At 37.4% G+C, this 17,280-nt stretch overlaps 1 protein-coding gene across 1 annotated transcript in view; it reads left to right on the top strand.

Moving 5' to 3' along the window:
• The first annotated feature begins 3,878 nt into the window (after positions 1-3,878).
• GNAQ (guanine nucleotide binding protein (G protein), q polypeptide) overlaps positions 3,879-17,280 on the top strand; it is a 98,310-nt gene continuing 84,908 nt past the window's right edge. The window contains exon 1 of the mRNA XM_009328097.1: positions 3,879-4,064. Within this exon, the coding sequence (XP_009326372.1) occupies positions 3,918-4,064 (147 nt within the window). The 5' untranslated portion in view covers positions 3,879-3,917. The remainder of the gene's footprint in view (positions 4,065-17,280) is intronic.

Below are 17,280 nucleotides of genomic sequence, written 5' to 3'. Positions count from 1 at the left end.
ACGGATGAGAAGATACTACTCATCTGGCATCAGAGAACTGATCCAAGTCTTGACTAATTTAAATGTGTAACGGCAGCCAGCAGAAAATTGATCTTAGTATAATTTTTATCCCACCTTGGTTGATTATGCTGATCCACTCCGTTGCCATTTCACCTTTGCTTTCTCCTTATATCAGTTAGAGGTATTCCTGGGATGATGGTGGTAGAAGCAGCGGTTAGCAGACGCTGTAAGGCATTCAGATCCTCTGAGGACATGTAGATTTTTTTAATCCACTTTCAAGTTTTCTTCTTTTCACCAGGTGAAACAGGCCCACTCAAGAGTCTGTTCAGCCTGTTATCCAGTGTCGTTTTTGTTTAGTATGGCGATAGGTAAGATTTTAGGCACATGCTGCTAAGTTGTATTTCTTAACTTGCTCTGTAATGGATGAGGCTGTAGAAAACACAGTTGGTGTGTACCAGTCAGCATCTTGATCTTCTTATAATGCCAGTCATGGGATTTTAAAAGCCAAAAAATATATAAAAATAATCAAACCTAGGTTTGACTCAGTGCTGTAACAGTGATAGTTTAAAATCCCACTCCCCACCAGGAATAATGCTGTAATGATTGCAGCTTTCCTTAGCTGACCCTGGTAATTCATTATGCCAAATTTTTCCCTGTTTCTTTGACAGTAAATAACATTGCTTGTTTTCTTTCCAATTATTTTAGTTTGGGGGGAGGGATCTGAGCAAATCTCTGGTGACATGCTTGTAAATGGTGTTCTATTGCTTTTAAGCAGTCTTCACATAAACAGGACTTTTTTTTACAGAAAGATTTGATGCCACTGTTTAAAAAAAAAAAAAACATACTTGAAATTTTCTTTAAATGCTTTTCTTGTCAGCAACAATATAAAAATATTTACTTTCTGCCCTTGATCGTAACAATCTAAGAGGAACTATCAATGTGAAGTTTTTGTGAGTTCCTGTATATTGTGCTGAAAATGAACATTTTCACTTCTTAGTAATTTTGGGGCAATCCTGTAAATTTTATTATTATCTGTCATTCGTATTCTTTTATCCTATTTTCATGCATTCTTTGCTAGAAATTTTCCATGGTTTCCTTTTTCACCAGGATACTTCTCACACTTTGCTCCTGTGCATGTGACACTCCATGCAGTTAAGGAGGACTAGAAATATTCTCATTGCTGCTGCTGCCTTAACCAGAAAATTAGTCCATGGGCAGGCACAAGAAGGTAGTTTTAAGCATTGACCTGGGAAGGAACAGACTTGAGGAAACTTCGAGATGGGCTTCAAAAAGAGAGAGAGATACCATTTTCATATATGTATGGGTAGTTATACATATTTTATATGTATATCAAATATATATTTTTCATATATGTATGTATATGAAAAAATACATTGTGTGTGTGTATCTGTATGTCTTTAGATCTCCAAGTATAATTTGTTACTGGTCTCTGGCTGACAAAGTCTTAGTACAGTGACACCCAATTGCAGAACCACAAAGCTGAATAAGATGCAGACTCAAGTTTTAGATTCTTCTTTGGATTTTAATTTTGTTTTCCTACATATTGCGGTTTTTGTAGGCTCACTTTCTGGGTGTAAATAATCTGAAATACTGTCTTCTTTAACATGATGCAGATTGCTTTACCACCGTGTTTCTTGTGTGTGATTATCTTGTGTTATATTGATTGCTACCTATGCTCCTGGTAAAGAATTAAAAGAATTAGAAGCTTCAGGTTTTAAAACAGAATAGATAATACAAGCATGTTCTTCCTATCTCTATGCTAAATTTGCATTTGGGGATTTTGAAGGAATGTGGATTCCCATGTAGGGAAGCATCAGGACCAAAACTGGAAGTCACTTTGTATTCCACTGGTTCACAGGTGTTTGGTAGAAATTATTTTCTTAGGCATTAGTTAAAGCAGAATCTTTAGTAAGAGAGTTAAATCGTATCAAAAAGGCATCTCATAACCATTCTGTGCTTTATAGGTTCATGTTGAACAGATTTTTGTACTAAATATGTGACATATCTTGCCGAATAGCTGGACAGAATTACTAAAAAATGTGTGGTATGGCACTTTATTTCACTTAATATATAAGGACATGACTCTGTTTCATAGGTTTCAGAAAAAGAGAAAAACGGTGGTGGTCTTAAAGGTAGCCTAAAGTATTTTTTACTATGTAATAGTCCTGTATTGTCTCGGTTTTGTACAGTCTGTAATTTTGTACAGGCTTAGGAAAATAGTGTTTTCTCCCCACTGGTAGATTGCGGAAGTGTAAAGATCTCACCTCTGATTCTGATGAACTGGAAGACAGGCAGATATTGACCCAGGATGGCCCGTACTACATCACCCTTTCAGCAAAGACCGGTGCCTGGTTAGCATGAATTTGTCGGGTTGTGTGGGGCAAGTTCTGCCTGGTGGCTAGGCAGTGCCCTGCAGAGGTGGCCTGCGCATGTAGTGCTGCGCTCCTGACCACAGTGCAGGCTGAGGATGCCCGTCAAGGCTGAGGGTGGAAGCAGGATTGGTCTCACTTTCCAGCTTCAGAGCACGTTCTTCTTCATTACAATAATAAGCACTTTCTCCCCAGAGAAAGGAAAATTGGTCAGTATGTAACATCGTGCTTGATTTTCTGGGAATGTGTGTGTAAGGAATACTTGTGTTAGAAGTTTGTTTTATGCGTGCGGGAAATCGGACTGAAGGTTTCAAAATTATGCTCATGGTAAAGACAAAAGCTTTTAGAGGCTTTCAGCTTAGCTTTTTGCAGTATGTGCTATCTCAGAAATGCTTAAGGGTTGCTCCTTTAACCTTGCACTGCATTGCTGTGAAACACACTTGTCTGACGAGACACCTGAAACATTATGTGAGGGGCATAAGGTTGCCTTTGTCGTGGGACATGAGTGTTGTGGTATGAGGCATGAAAGCTTTACAGAAATAATTAAAATAAAACCCAGGCTGAAAGGCTGAAAAGCACAGCACTGAGCAACGTACCCTGGTGCATGCGTTTTGTTTCCTGCAGGGCTGAGTAGCTGGGTAAACGCAGAGTTCATGTGGCTGTGCAACTGCTCATTCTAAATTTCAACTCCTACTTTTAAGCAAACACAGGAATAATATAGATAAGCTCTTCTAGTCACAGAGGGTGAGCTCACTGAATTGGAGCGAAGGAAATATGTTGTGTGATGTATTCCATGTGAAATTTCCAACAAGCAGGTCTTAACTTTAAATTGACAAATAGTCAGAAATGTTCATTAACAAACTACTTTTAGTACAGAGTACAAAGGCGCAAAGAAATTTAAAGGAAGGAAGGAATGACTGCCCATTAATGAATATGAGCCAAATTTTTATTAATGCTGATATCACATGTTTCTGAGGTTAAAGTTTGCAGGGCTGTAATTGTTACACTACTCGCCTTTTTTAAAAAAAAAAAAACAACAAAAAACCAAACCAAAACACAAACATATCTATTGGTTGTACACTGCCTACCATAATGTCCTGAAAGTTGGCCAAGGAAGATAATTTTTTTTCTTACTTTCTGAATTTTTGTGATAGAACGTCTCATAGTAATTACCTGAAGTTAGATGTTTTGGACAATTATATCTTCCAAGAATGGAAGATTTTTAAATATGCAGTCATGTATTATATGTATATTTTGGAGTTTTGTTTTACTCATTAGTTTAGTTGTTAAATCAACATGCAAGTTTTAATTCAGTGGTACTTAAGTTGCTACTGATGCTGCTGTTTGACACTGAACTGGTCCTTGTAGTTACCTTGCAAGCACCACTTGACACTGTTCAGCCCTGCACTAAACAAGCTGTCAGCATTGTGCAAAAAAAGTCATGTTTGTGTCCAGTGGCTAAAGCATATCCTTCTTATTTGTCTTGCAGGCACAGGAGAGAGTGGCAAAAGCACGTTTATCAAGCAGATGAGAATCATTCATGGATCAGGTTACTCTGATGAAGACAAAAGGGGCTTTACAAAACTGGTGTACCAGAATATATTTACAGCAATGCAGGCCATGATCAGAGCCATGGATACCCTCAAAATCCCATACAAGTATGAACATAACAAGGTGAGATTTTTGTTTATTTCTGTAGCTGAAGCTTTTCCTCTTTTTATTTTAGGAAATATACTGAAGGTCTCAAAAAAATTATGTCACACAAATTATACTCAAAGTTTAGAAGAAAAGGACATCTTCCAATCCTGCCTTTAGTTCTCTGCCCTTTTTGCTGTTTTGACAACACAGAGGTGCTGCTTTTAATGAGAGAGCTGCTCTTAACAAGATGTCTGGGGAGTTTATCACAGGGCAGAGGTTTAATGGCAGGCTGCTGTTTGGCTGTGACTTTAGTTACCCCTTGTCTTTTCCTCCCAGGCCGTGCTCTGCACAGTTAAGCCATTCTTCTGATCTGTAGCAGAACCTTACGCTGAAGGTTTGCCATTAACATTACATGTGGAAAAAATTCAAATTATTAGAAAAATAAGTGAGGATACCTGTTTGTGTGTGAACATATTGTGAAATAAATCTTTCAATACAAGACCTTAAAACAGTCAGATTCTTTTGAGATTGATGCTGTTACTGAAATTTAAAAGGACAAAATACATTTGAAATGTTTGGAAGGTTCATCTCTGACTAGCCTGACTTCTTTCCAATTTTTTTTTTTATATTTACATTTTAAAAGAAAGATAAGTATAATAATTTAAGCATTCCATGAAGGAGAGTGAAATGCTTAGTGTTTACTTGAATACATGGTAAGGCACAGGATTACATGGCTATATCTCCCACTTGTCACAGGAGCAGTACGACTTTGTTTGATAACAGTTCCTAAGACCTGATTTTTACTGTGGAGCCATTACCAGCAACTTTGTCAGGTGGAGAGCTTAAGATCTCTCACAAGTGGAGGGCTCACCTTTCTGTCAATCTTGTGAAAGAGTATTCAATGATAATTTAGTAATCCTGGATGAAAATAATACTTTCTCTGATTAATTACTCAGAAGTTCTTTAATATTTTTTTGAAGTATCAGAAACTATCAAAGAGCAGGGACAGTTACGATAAAGAAGTAGGCTTCCGTTAACTGGGGAAGACAGGATGAAATAAACTTGTGTTAAGATGAAAATCTTTTGTGTCTACATATATGAAGTTTAATTATTAGAATTGAACTGCTGTATATGTTTTAAGGCATCTGATTTAGAAGTAGGAAAGGTAAAGCTTATTACCAGGTTAAAGAAGCATTGTTTCTGTATTTGCATCTGCCAAAGTCATTGCAGATGATCATCGCTTTGTTGGTGATGGATGTAATATTGCAATAACCAGAGTCTTGCAGGAGCCTGAGTTTATGCAGTGGGAAGTCAGGAGGATCCTGTCTGTCAAAATCCATATTGTTTACCTTCTTTAATGGTGGGTGAGGTTTTTTGTGCACAAGAAAAAATTTGAAAAACTTGTCCTAATTGGTAAAAGGGAATGTTGAACTTCCTAGTCTGACTGTGTGCTGGAGCTGTCTAGTTTCCCCTTATCCCTCACGAATCAAAATCAAATGTGGAATTACTATTAAAAAGAAAACTGCATTTGTATGTGTATTTCAGCCTTTTGGCTCCGTGTTTTTGCTGTGCAGAAAGCATACAACATACTGACCTGAAAAGTTAGTTGATTGTAAAGCGCAATCATTTTTTCTTCAAAACTGGTATTGATTGTCACTTTGCCGTAGTATCTGGAAGTCCTAATTGTAAATCAGGATTTTTTTTCCTTGTATTATACTATGGAGTATATGTTCTGTAGTTATTGTGTTTTTATAAAGTTGGAGTGAGCTGGTTAGGTTTGGCATAGCTGTATACACATGGCCAGACCTGTTCACTTTCTCTGTTATAAAAATAACTTTCCTGAAGGTGGGAGTCTACCATTATGCTCAGCTCCTTCACAAGCATTCCCATCAGTTTCTGATAGGGCTACATGCAGAGTAAAATAGAAGTCACCAACTGACAGGGTCGCAAGGCAATTCCTGTACGAATTCCTTTGGAAATACAGGGGAAACCAAACTTGATACAGCATTGTTCCAGAGTAGATTGTGATCTACTACACTTAGCTTTGTATACAAGGTCGCTTCACTTTAAAGCAGTGAACACCAATCAATTGGTTAATCTGCTCCTTTTTTTTAAAGGCCGTTGAAAACAAACTCATTAGCCTAGCAGTCTAGAAAACACAGGAAGGGCACTTCCTATTAATTTGAATCTCCTATCAGGAAGTCCTATCTCTGGAGAGAATATCTCAAAGTTTGAGTAATAATGTATTTTTAGCACAGTAGTTGTTTTGCACAATAGTTTAGAAAACTGCAGCTTAAGCTGGTATTGATGTGGTTGGGCCTAAAGAAAAGTGACCCTTTTTTTGTCAAATTCTTCATGTTCTGCGATAGGCTTTGGGGCTACAGTAGAAATGCTTTTCTCTTACTGTACCAATTTTCTTACCTCTATCTGGGAATTACTAAAATTGGAGTGTTGGAATTTGAAGTGCTCTTGTATCAAAAAGTTAGTTAAGTAGGCAGTTGCGATCTCTGTGTGGTGTACAACATCACAACAACATTTAGGTTGGATTATTTTAATAAAATTTGCCTCTTGTTACATTGATTGTAAGTTTATCGAGTTAGTTCTTGTAGAGTTGTGTTGGCTTCATAGTCACCAATATAACTAAAGAGGCAGAGACTAAAATGTATTGTCCTCTATTATAATAATCTAGGCTGTTTTGAAAGATTTATTATCAGAGTAGTGAAAGTCAATTGAGAAATGTAATGGCGTTTAGAACGTAGTATCTCAGAACTGATGGTTGAGCATTGTAACATGAAAGACATTTCTTTTTCGTGTTAAACTTCAGAATATGAGCTGTACCGAGGTTTAAGATAATGGGTGAGGGTGATATCTTCTCTTAGGAATTTGTCTGTCATAGGAAATGGTGGCTTATGGACTGGTTTTTCATTTCCTTTTGGGTAAATGTTATTGTGCTTCCATTACTTATTTTTTAATTAGAAGTTGTGAAGTTTTCATATGGCTCTTGAATTTTAGAGTAAGAAGTATTTTATGAAATACAGGAAAGCTTTAGTTTTTTTATAGAATTTTTCATAAGTAATTCTCAAAATTGCCTGGCTTTGCAAAATTTTGTGTGTGTTTACAGTACTAACTCATGTGCAACCACAGATATTCAAGTGCACATTTTTAAAAAAATAAAATACAGGTTTATGTTTTTTACAGTTTGTCTTTTTAGAAAGCTGAACTGTGTATCCATGCTTCTGTCATTCCTTTCAAATACTGAAATAAGACGATCATTCATTTTAATATTCGAAATTCTCACATTCCCAGTGTTCTTCATAATGGCTTAGAAGTCTTTCCTTCAGATAATGTAGTGTCTGTTTCTCCTTTTCTATCCTTTTTTTTTTTTTAACACGTCTAATATTGCTGAAGGTCAGCAGTATACGAGTGGCTTTTTTTTTTCCCCCTCTCTTGTCGTTAAGACGTTCTACCAAGTGTATTACTATACTAAACAAATAAATCTGTTACTATACTAAACACCAACTACCACTGTTACCCCATACTGTTCCCTTTCAGTGTAACTTCCAAAAGAGAAGTTGCCTCTCTGCTCTAGCTGACAGTATCAGGAAGGTGTCACTCTGTCGTGATTAACAGGCAGGAAATCTTTTTTGAATTCCATGCCTATAATTTCCTGTGAGACTTCTTAAATATTCATAACAAGATAACTAATGTGAGTAACGGTAACAGAACAGGCTACAAGAAAGTTTTTAAAGAGGCTGAAAACATAAAAGCAAGTTTTATTGTAGACCTAGACGTTTGCTGTTAAGTTTCTAAGAGTGTTTTCTGCTGAAGTTGTTTCTGTATTTATGCCTATTCCCTTTGGGGAATGTTTTGCAGTAAAAATAAGCAGATATGGGAAATGCTTTCAAAGTCGGAAATCTTACTGGCATTATCTTCAAGTCCGTGTTTACCTTGTTAGCTCATTTCTTCTAAGTCAGACAAATCCACTGGAGCAAACAAATAAAAATAGGGACAGAAGTAGGACAACAGGAGTGGGTATGGAGTCAGACTGCATAAATTTTTATCTTGGGTAAACAGTTGGGGGTGTTAAGTGTTCTAGATCTCTGTGGTGAAATTTGATGTTGAACAAACCTAGGTTGGAGGAAAGGGCCTCCTGCAGACACCTCACCTGATACGCAAAGAGTGTGAAGGACTGAATCCAGAGCTGGAGTGTGCAAACACTGGGAGGGTTATTGACTGCCAGATGATGCAGAATGTGTGGGATTCCTGGCCTGTGGGGGGGGTGTGTGTCTGTATGTTTTGGGGTTTTGTCATTTTGGGTTTTTTTAGAAGCAAGAATGATGTTCTTGGGATGGTGAAATGAAATGCCTATTGGTTTGGAGCAGGGATAATCAAGTGGCTCTTCAAGCAGATGGAGAAACCTGAACGGTGCCATCTGCACAAACAGTATTCTGCAGAGTCTCAAGCCTGCAACAGAGGGCTTAAAGCAGGTTGCAAGAAAAAGGGATTTATACTAATAGTGTTAGTTAGTATTTAATCCGTCGTGGTACTCGGTTAGTATTTAAGTATTCTCAGATGTTCTTCTCCAGGCACTCAAAACCAAATAAAAGTTACCCAATAAATAGGAGCCTTGCAGAAGAGTTAAATGCTTCTAATACCAGGAAGCTCCAGATGCATTATTTTGGCAAGAAACAGATTGCAGCAGAGCTGGCTAACATGGAAGAAAATATAGTTAGATTTAAAGTATCATGGTCCTTTTAACAATGTGTATTCACATACAGGAACTGAAGAAAGCTTTTTTTCAGGAGCCATAATGTGAGGTAAAACCCGTCTCCCTGATAGCCGTGTTTCCTCCCATGAGGACATTGATCAGTGAGCTTTAGGGGCTCCAGTAAAGCCATGAACAATTTCCTCCTGAGTGCTTCAGAGAGAGTCCTTCATGAGGACTTTGACAATCCTAACTAGATCCCAGCCTCTCCCCAGCTGTCTTTCTCACCTTTTTATCAATCTCCTTCTGTCAGTCATTTACTCCTCTCATGCCCTACCTTTCCCTCTGGCACCTCTCCAGTCTTAAGTACATTTGACCTCAGCAGGTCTTTATCTACTTACCTATGGCCTCACCATTTTGTCCTACTCTCTGCCGTTTTCTTTCTCCTCCTTAATATTGAATAAAATTTAAAAAAACAAAACCAAAAAACCCCATACATGTAGTAATTTACATCCTGTCCTCTTTCTACCAGTTCCCTTCACTCATTTGCTTGCTCTCTGTTTAGAGCAGAGGTCTCTTGCAGTTGTCTGTATTGCTCCAATGGATTTTTAAGTTGCTTGTTTGCTCTGTTATATTCTGCTTAACTGTTTCATACTTTACCCCAACACAAGTGTGAGTTTTAGGTATTTTTCCAAGTGTGGGGAAAAATAATTATGTATCAGAAGAAAGCTATACAAGCAGGCTTGAATGTTCCCATGAAGAGCTGAGAATACCTTTATTTAAAATAAACATACAGATAAATCAACACTCTTCCTTTCCCCAATAAAATAATAGGTAATTTCACTGATGTGAAATGAGGAAACTGTCTTAGCATGCAGTTCAACATAAATTTGAAAACTAAATTTTAGCTACTCTTTTTGCAGACCAATAAGATTCTTCCTCCTTTAATATTTTGTATTAAGTGAAGCTCTTTATTTTTTTAAGTACAGCATTTTAAGTGATTAACTGCCTTTTGCTAATGGGAGATGATAAGTCATATACAAAAACACTCATGTGGGGCGTGATGTCCGTGTTTTATCTTTCCAGTTCCACCATTTTACTGTTTCTGCAAGTGTGGAGAATGACTAGGTGGTAATAATGCTGGCAGATTCTTGCAGATTTTGTGATCACTCATATACTGGATAAAGGACCATAAATATAGGAAAACAGGCTTCTAGCATTTTTTTGTTTCCTTTCTTTCTGACTATTTTACTTCAGATATGTTTGTCACTTAGTTATTGGAATGGTTCTGACTTTCTCTGTAATTAACAACAGTTATGTAAATATAGGTATTTATACAATATAAAATTATATATTTTATAATATATAACATAATATAATAACATAACCATACATAAGTGTTTCCTAGAGTTAAATATTTAACAGTAATAGCTTTCTGATTATTTCATTAATTTCTAGAGAAGACATGCTAAGGTTATCCAGCATTTATGTCTGAAGTAATTTCAGATTGAAATATTTTTGTCATATTTTCCTCTGAAACTTTATGAAAATATTTCCTTCCCTCAGTAAACTTCTCTGGGGAACTCAGATCCAGTTATGTTCTTGTTATATTACATAGAATGACTAAAAATTCTTGAAATCTCATGTCTTCATTGTTCATTTCTAGTAACACACAAAAGTTGCTTGAAATAAGGTTTACTGCAACGGGTTAAGAAATCTTCAGCTAAAATGGACCATATTTTTCTGCAGGTTTTGTCAGTCTCTTGTTCAGTTTGCACTTCCTATGTGGTAAAAGTTACAACGTCTGAGATGCAAGAAGGCTTTGTCTTACAATAAAATTCAGCTTTGGATTAGAAAATAGGCTAATGTTAACCAAAAGAGTTGTTTTAAAAAACCAAAAGAAAACACAACACCCCCCTTTTTTTTTTCTCAAGTATAATTTGTTTTGTATTGCCCGATAGAGGTATTCACATCATTCCTTTGATTCTCTACTTTTTCTGAAAGATCATTTTGCTCTTTTTTTTCTCCCTGGTTAAAGTAGGTATAAAGTCTGCACATGAAGAGTTGGTTACATATTCATGCTTCATCAGTCCAATCACATGCCTACCTGTTTTCAGACCATGTAGCTCCACTCTTAGACTTTGTATTCACCTTGGGTGATTGCATAGAGGTGAGGCATGAAGCAAGAGTCCAGTGTTTTGCTTCTGGAAGAAGAGGTTGGCAAAGGGAAATCTAAGCATGACATTAGTCGTGTTATGTTTTACTTTTTTTCTAATAGCTTTTATAACAATCAAACACAAGGCTGTGGTTGCGTGCTTCAGCTTTGACAAAAAAGTGTACAGATCTTGACTGTAGATTGTTTAACGTTATGGTGGACCTAAGATATGGGATAGGTAGGAAAGTAATTTATGTGCAAGTCACTTCTGTGAACAGTCTCAAGCATGACAAAAGAGCGCTTAATATTGGGTTGGAGGGGTAGTAACTGCCAAGAGTTGCTTTTAATCCTTCCTAACATTTCTCTTAACTCTGACATGTCTCTCCATTTCCTTATTTCCTATCATATGTAAGAGTTTGTGGGCACTTGGCTGGGGCAAGTGATACTGTGGATAAGCTGTTACGATTAAGGTTTTTTCTTGTTAATTAAGGTTGTTTCGTGATTATGACTTCCCATTTTTCTTAATGTGACCTATCGGCCAGAGTTTGGCTGATTTTGCTTACTGCTTGTTGTTGACAATTTGGCTTATTGTTTAGTTGTTAACCTTCTAAGCCAGTTTGTAGATACAGCGTAGTAATAGGTTGCATGTACATGTTCTGGTAGTTTGGAGTGTTGCTTGAAAATTTCCAGAATGCAAGTTGTGTCCTGAGTTGTTTGTGTTTGGAGATGCTCTCTATTTTTAGGTATTTTTTGTTTGGTAAATTGTGACCGCTGGTTTGAGAACTTAAGCTCTCTGTACATATTGTTGGCTGTACAAGCAGGTAGATGAGTGCTCTAAGAAGAAGCCTTGGGCACACCTGCCTCCCTCCTGGACTCCAGCACAGCCATATGCCGGGTGGAGGAACAGTGGGGATGTGCCACAGAGGAAGAGCTATTGACATAGTCATTATGTAAGCCTCATAAATCCTATCGTGACATTAGGGGTTAATTACACCACTTCACCGCTATTTTGGTGTTTGTTTCTGTTTATCCAAAGAATAGAAAAATACAGGGATGGGATTTAATGTTGAGTCATTATCTAGTCTGTATCTATTTCTAATCTACCAAGATTTTACTCTGCATGTTGTAGAACAAAAGCATCATCTTGACTTCAGAAAGTCTGACTGCACACTTCTTTTTCTAACTGTACCATTTGTAGGGCCACCCTATGTCATACTGCATTTGTGAAGAGCTTTAGAACAAAGTGGAAAATCGATTTGTACGTATGCCCTTGTATTAGTACCTATTTAGTCAGTTATGATTATTTTTGAGGTAGCCCAATAGTTTCTTCTTTACTGCTGGTTCTGCTCAACTCTGCGCTTGGAATTGGAGAAACATGGTAGCACCCATTACTCAAGAGTCCTTCAAGGATCATTTAAAGCAGAAATCTGCCAAGTACAAAACAGACATTCAGTAGTCTTTACACCCATAGGATTCACTAAGTATTCTGTCAGACTACATTGGCAGCTTGTAGTTGTGTAAAAACAGGATTTGTGTCCCATGTAAGAATTTCAAGAGTTCTTCTGATATAATAGCACTTTTCTGCAGTTTACTAAAATATTGCTTCTGAACTGAGTGTAGATGCAAAGGTAGTATCTGTTACTAGTTGACTTCTTCAGTAAGAGAAAAGAATATTTATGGAAGAGGGTTTTTTTGGTTGCTTTTGTTCTTAATTATTCATTTATTTTTATTAAGGGTACCAATCAAGATGATATTCCATTAAAAAGTACATTTCTGTGTCTTAAGCCATAACAGCATATGTACAACTATCATTTGAGAATAAAGCTAAGGCCAGACTGATTCATTGTACCAGCCTCCGAAAGGTAAACTCACTTCTTAAAGGCACCCGTCACAATCAAATAGGAAGACTCTTGTGCAATTTTAAGCTCTTAGACAATAGGCTTCCCCCCTGCCCCCTCACTCATAAAGCCATGTAATCTGTGATTTCTGGGACAGAATATTTTTGAGAAACTTTTAAATTACATTTTTATATGATTCCTTTGACCCTGTGCTTTTTTTTTCAAACTGCTTTCATTCAAACTCCGGATTGAAAAAGGACTTCTTGAAAGCTCAAATCTTTTGCAGTAAAGTTTTAATTACTTTTTCTCATAAACCTAGAATTCTATGGGTTTCCTTCAGTTATTTTTTCCTCCTTTTCTTTCTCTTACTTTCTCTGTCACTCAAACTTCTAAATACTGCCTTGACCTTTGAAAAGTTGAAAGAGTAAAAATGAAGGATTGAAAATAAAGCCATTCAAAACAGTGCAAAAACATACCAGATATTATAAATTCTCTTGCAGCAAGTAGTCTGCAAATAAAAAGAAGGGCACGGGACAGGATGAAATGTGGTGACATTTTTCAAAAATATTTTATGAATTTTTTAATTTAGATGTGCACTAACAATTTGGGGAAGAAAATTAACTTCAATACTTATTCTCTTTTTTGAAAAAGCTGGAGTTTTTTCAACCACTTGCCACTTTGTAAGCAGCTTTTGAAAACTCTTCTGCAGTAAAAGAAGTTAAGTGGTTCTTTGATGATGATGATGGAGGAGCCATCGGTATTGGACTGACACATCACTAAAAGATAATGAAGATAGTGCATGTATGTACTGTGGTGTACATGGTATAAAATGGATTTTTATTAAAGAAAGTTGGATTTACTTGTCTGATTCAAACTTGCTCATAAGGAAAGGTGTTCAAGGATATGTACCAGGAAATTGAGGAATGCATGAATGAACAGATCTTTTCAGAGGTTGCAAAGGAGTCTGCACACTGAGAATAATTGAGGTATTTCTGCAAGGGAGAACACAGACCATGCAGGTGGCTTCTAAAGTATGGTCAGGAAGTTTCTGTGGACCCTTTTGTGATTTAGAGGGCATATGTCTGTTTGTGTAGGCTTGTTAGTTTTTAGAAGCGTGTTCTTTTAGAATTTGTATAATGATGCTGTGTTGTATATAGTTCATTTACTGCTTGCAACCCAAGTCATCCTACTCTTAGAGGGGAATCTAAACACCTGTCGGCATTTTCGAAGATGAGTCTTGGAATTTTTTTAATTCCACCTGTGTGTAGTTCTAGTGCCACTGACCAGGAAAACAAATTGTGCGACCTCATTATTAGACTCATTGTGAAAAGCCTAATTTCAAACAAAAAGTTCCTCTGCAGGGTAATAATTATAAATAAAACCAACCTAATCAGAGAGGGGCATGGCAGTACAGCCTTGTTGCTCATGTCCTTCTTGTGTGATAAACAATGACTTGCACTGGCTGCCCTTGCCGTAGCGGAGTACTCATTCACTGCATTGCAAAATGTTTCAAACAGCAGCTCCCTCCTGGGAAAAATTACATAACTTTTCCTCATCTCTGTTTTAGAAAAGAAATGTACATTTTAAAGAAGTAGATTTTTGAGGATCTAATATTAATGTTTGAGAGAGCTGTAGCTAACTCACTAGCTCCATTGTTTCCTGATTACAGTGGTGTGTGTATGCTTTTACTGGTATGTTTCTGCCTATCTGTCCCTTTCTGGACGCTTGTCAACTTTTGTGGTCTTCCTGTAGAGCTTCCTGTGCGCTGCTGTCTGATGATACCATATGAATCAGCAATGTGGGTGGTGTTTTGCCCATTTGACAAATAAGAAAACTGCAACAACAATATTTTTAGTTTTTCTTCATTGAAGTCAGTACTGTTCAGAGACTTACTTTCTGAATTCGCATTGGGATGCATTTCAGTGATCCAGTAGGTCTTTTTCAATTTATCATCTGCTGACTAGGATATGCAGTAGAAAGCAACCTTTTATGAACACATCCCAAGCAGATGTTATAACCATCTGGATGGTGAAACAGACACCATCTACAGAAACCTTGCCAACATAAAATGCAATCAAATTCTGGCTGTTCAACATTTTAATGCAATTTTTCATTGTGTCCTGCATTACTGGTCCAAACCACATGAGAATTAGATTTTACGAAATCTTTCCTCTTGGGAAAGGCATGAAAATTAGATTTCCCATATGAAGCTACCACAATGAGAGGAAATTTAAACAAATATGCCTTCGAGGGGGGTTGGTAGAAACGTGTGTGAAGGGAGCGATACAGTTGATATGTAGGCTGACTTGTCAAGAACCTACTTTTAAAGTAAGGGTTAATCCCTGCAGATAGTTTTGTTTAGTAATGCTTCTCCTGTGTTCAGATGGTCTCATTCAGTCATTATTTGAACATGACATAGTTAGTTCTCATTAGGGTACCAAATAAGCTTTTTCCATAAATACCCTTTTTTTTTTTTTTTTTTTTTCCCCCTTTTAGATTTGGCAATTAGATCTCTTTCTTTGTGTTAAGCTTTGTGTTTCTTTTTTTCTTCTTTCACCTCGGGTATTCTCCCTATCAGATCTTGTGCAATTGTATTCTGCTGAAGAGTGTAAGAGGAGGATAATAAACAAGAACTGTTATACTGCTGGGTTTTTTACCTGGTTCCCATATTCCTTTTGAACTTCTAGGCTTTTTGAAATTCAGTGAGTTTCTCAGGAGAGTCTTAGTTTTCTCCAGCAGTATGGATCACAGAATTAATCAGAAGGGATTATTATTTGACGTCGCTTCGTACAGCTAGACAAAATGTGGTTAAGATGGCTGTGGAGTACAGACTTCCTGATCTAGTTGCATTTTCCAGCACCCACTTTGCAGAGACAGGGTTCTACCAGCGGCAGAGTTCCAGGGAATTTTACTACAGTGCTTGTTAAAAATAAGTATTTTTGAGTGGCTGAGGAACTAAACAGAAAACAATGCCATAATTTTGGGTCTGCAGTTGGCAGCATTGCACAAAATACAAAACATACCTTCTATAAGCTACATGAAAAGAAGGGACAGTAACTATCTCTTCCTTACAATGAACAAAAATGTAATGCATGCTTTTACTATGAAGTAATTTTGTCTTAGAAACTGGAGTTCATAGATGCTTTGAAAGGCTGAATAAAAATGTGCTTAACCAGAACCCTACCGCACCCAAAATTCAGACATCTGTATTCATCTCCATCTCCTAATTATGCCTCACTGCATCAGCAGATGAGTGTAATGAAAGTAACAAGGATAAATCTTCACTGTTATGATACGTTATGGGTGCCAACAGTGTTACAGTTTATAAATAAAATCAGTAACTGAGCAAAGCATTTTCCTCTGCACTTCATAGAAATTTTTTTCCTCAGCACAGCTAATTATAGAATAAGGGAAAGGCTCACGCCCTTTAAAACGTTTCTTCTGTTTCGAGGGAATCTTGCCATTCTGAGCGTTAGTCTGTGCTGTCTTTCGTCTTCTTACAGCATCTTGTAAGCAGCAGAGACCTGTGCTGTCAGAGACCTATGGGTAGGTCTGAAATATTAATAACTAGACCTTAAAATGAAGAGCAGTGCTGGAGAAGTGCTCAAAGCTGTTGTTGGGAGACTATTCAAAGGTAGAGCTTTTCCTCCCTCCTTTCCAGCGTGCTGGACTGTGGCTCCATCCAGTGCCCCAGCCTCTGCACCCCTTGCCCCACTTGCAGTAGCACTCTCATTATGACCTGTCGCAGGATGACCCCACATACGATTTACAGTGTCGAGTCATGAATGGAGAGCAGCGGTAGCATGCCCAGCACGTGCCGCTGTGGATCACCATGAGCTACACAGTCTCTCTGAGCTAGGTTCTCTCACTTGTGTGGGTGAGCTGCGGTAGGCTGTAGGGATATCCTGTCTTCGATCCCTCTCGATTTCACTGGCTCGTGTGGCCACGAGAAAGTCAGTTTTACCAGAAGTGTTGAATATACTTGCTAAATCTGGGTAATTTGATCTAAATATCCTATAGTAATGCCTTAATTTGTTTTACTTGCTTAATTTACTTAATTTTAATAGCTAGCATAGCTGCCAATAAGGAAATTGGAGCAGCATATCTAAGAACCTAAATACAGATCTTGGATAGGATCCCACAGCATTTAAGTTAACATTAATGTTATTTACTTTAAAGATAGAAAACTTTAAGCAAATGAATTTGAGTATGGCGATTGTCTCTATTTTTTTTCCTCTTTTTGATCTCTGTATGAAACAAAACTGTTTCCTCTCTTTATAACCTCATTGTACCAAAGTGTTAATCATACTAGTTTGGGGTTGCTTCAAAACCTGTATGATTGCAGAAGTGAATACTGGAATCATGTGTTAGTGGCTCAGTGCCTTGTGCCGCTGTGCAGGCATACAGAAATAACATGCTTTGCATACACGGGAGCTGGTTCAGATAATCAGCTGCGGTGGTTTTGGATATATGCTACCCATGCCCAACCTCAGGATCTCCACACTTACCTCCAGTCCCGTGTAGTAGTCATGTTGTGAGTGTACAGAGATGTGA

The sequence above is a fragment of the Pygoscelis adeliae genome, unplaced genomic scaffold (genome assembly GCF_000699105.1).
Source record: "Pygoscelis adeliae isolate BGI_AS28 unplaced genomic scaffold, ASM69910v1 Scaffold45, whole genome shotgun sequence".
Lineage (NCBI taxonomy): Eukaryota > Metazoa > Chordata > Aves > Sphenisciformes > Spheniscidae > Pygoscelis > Pygoscelis adeliae.
The sequence above is the reverse complement of the archived record's forward strand: the minus strand, read 5'-3'. Positions and strand labels throughout refer to the sequence as shown.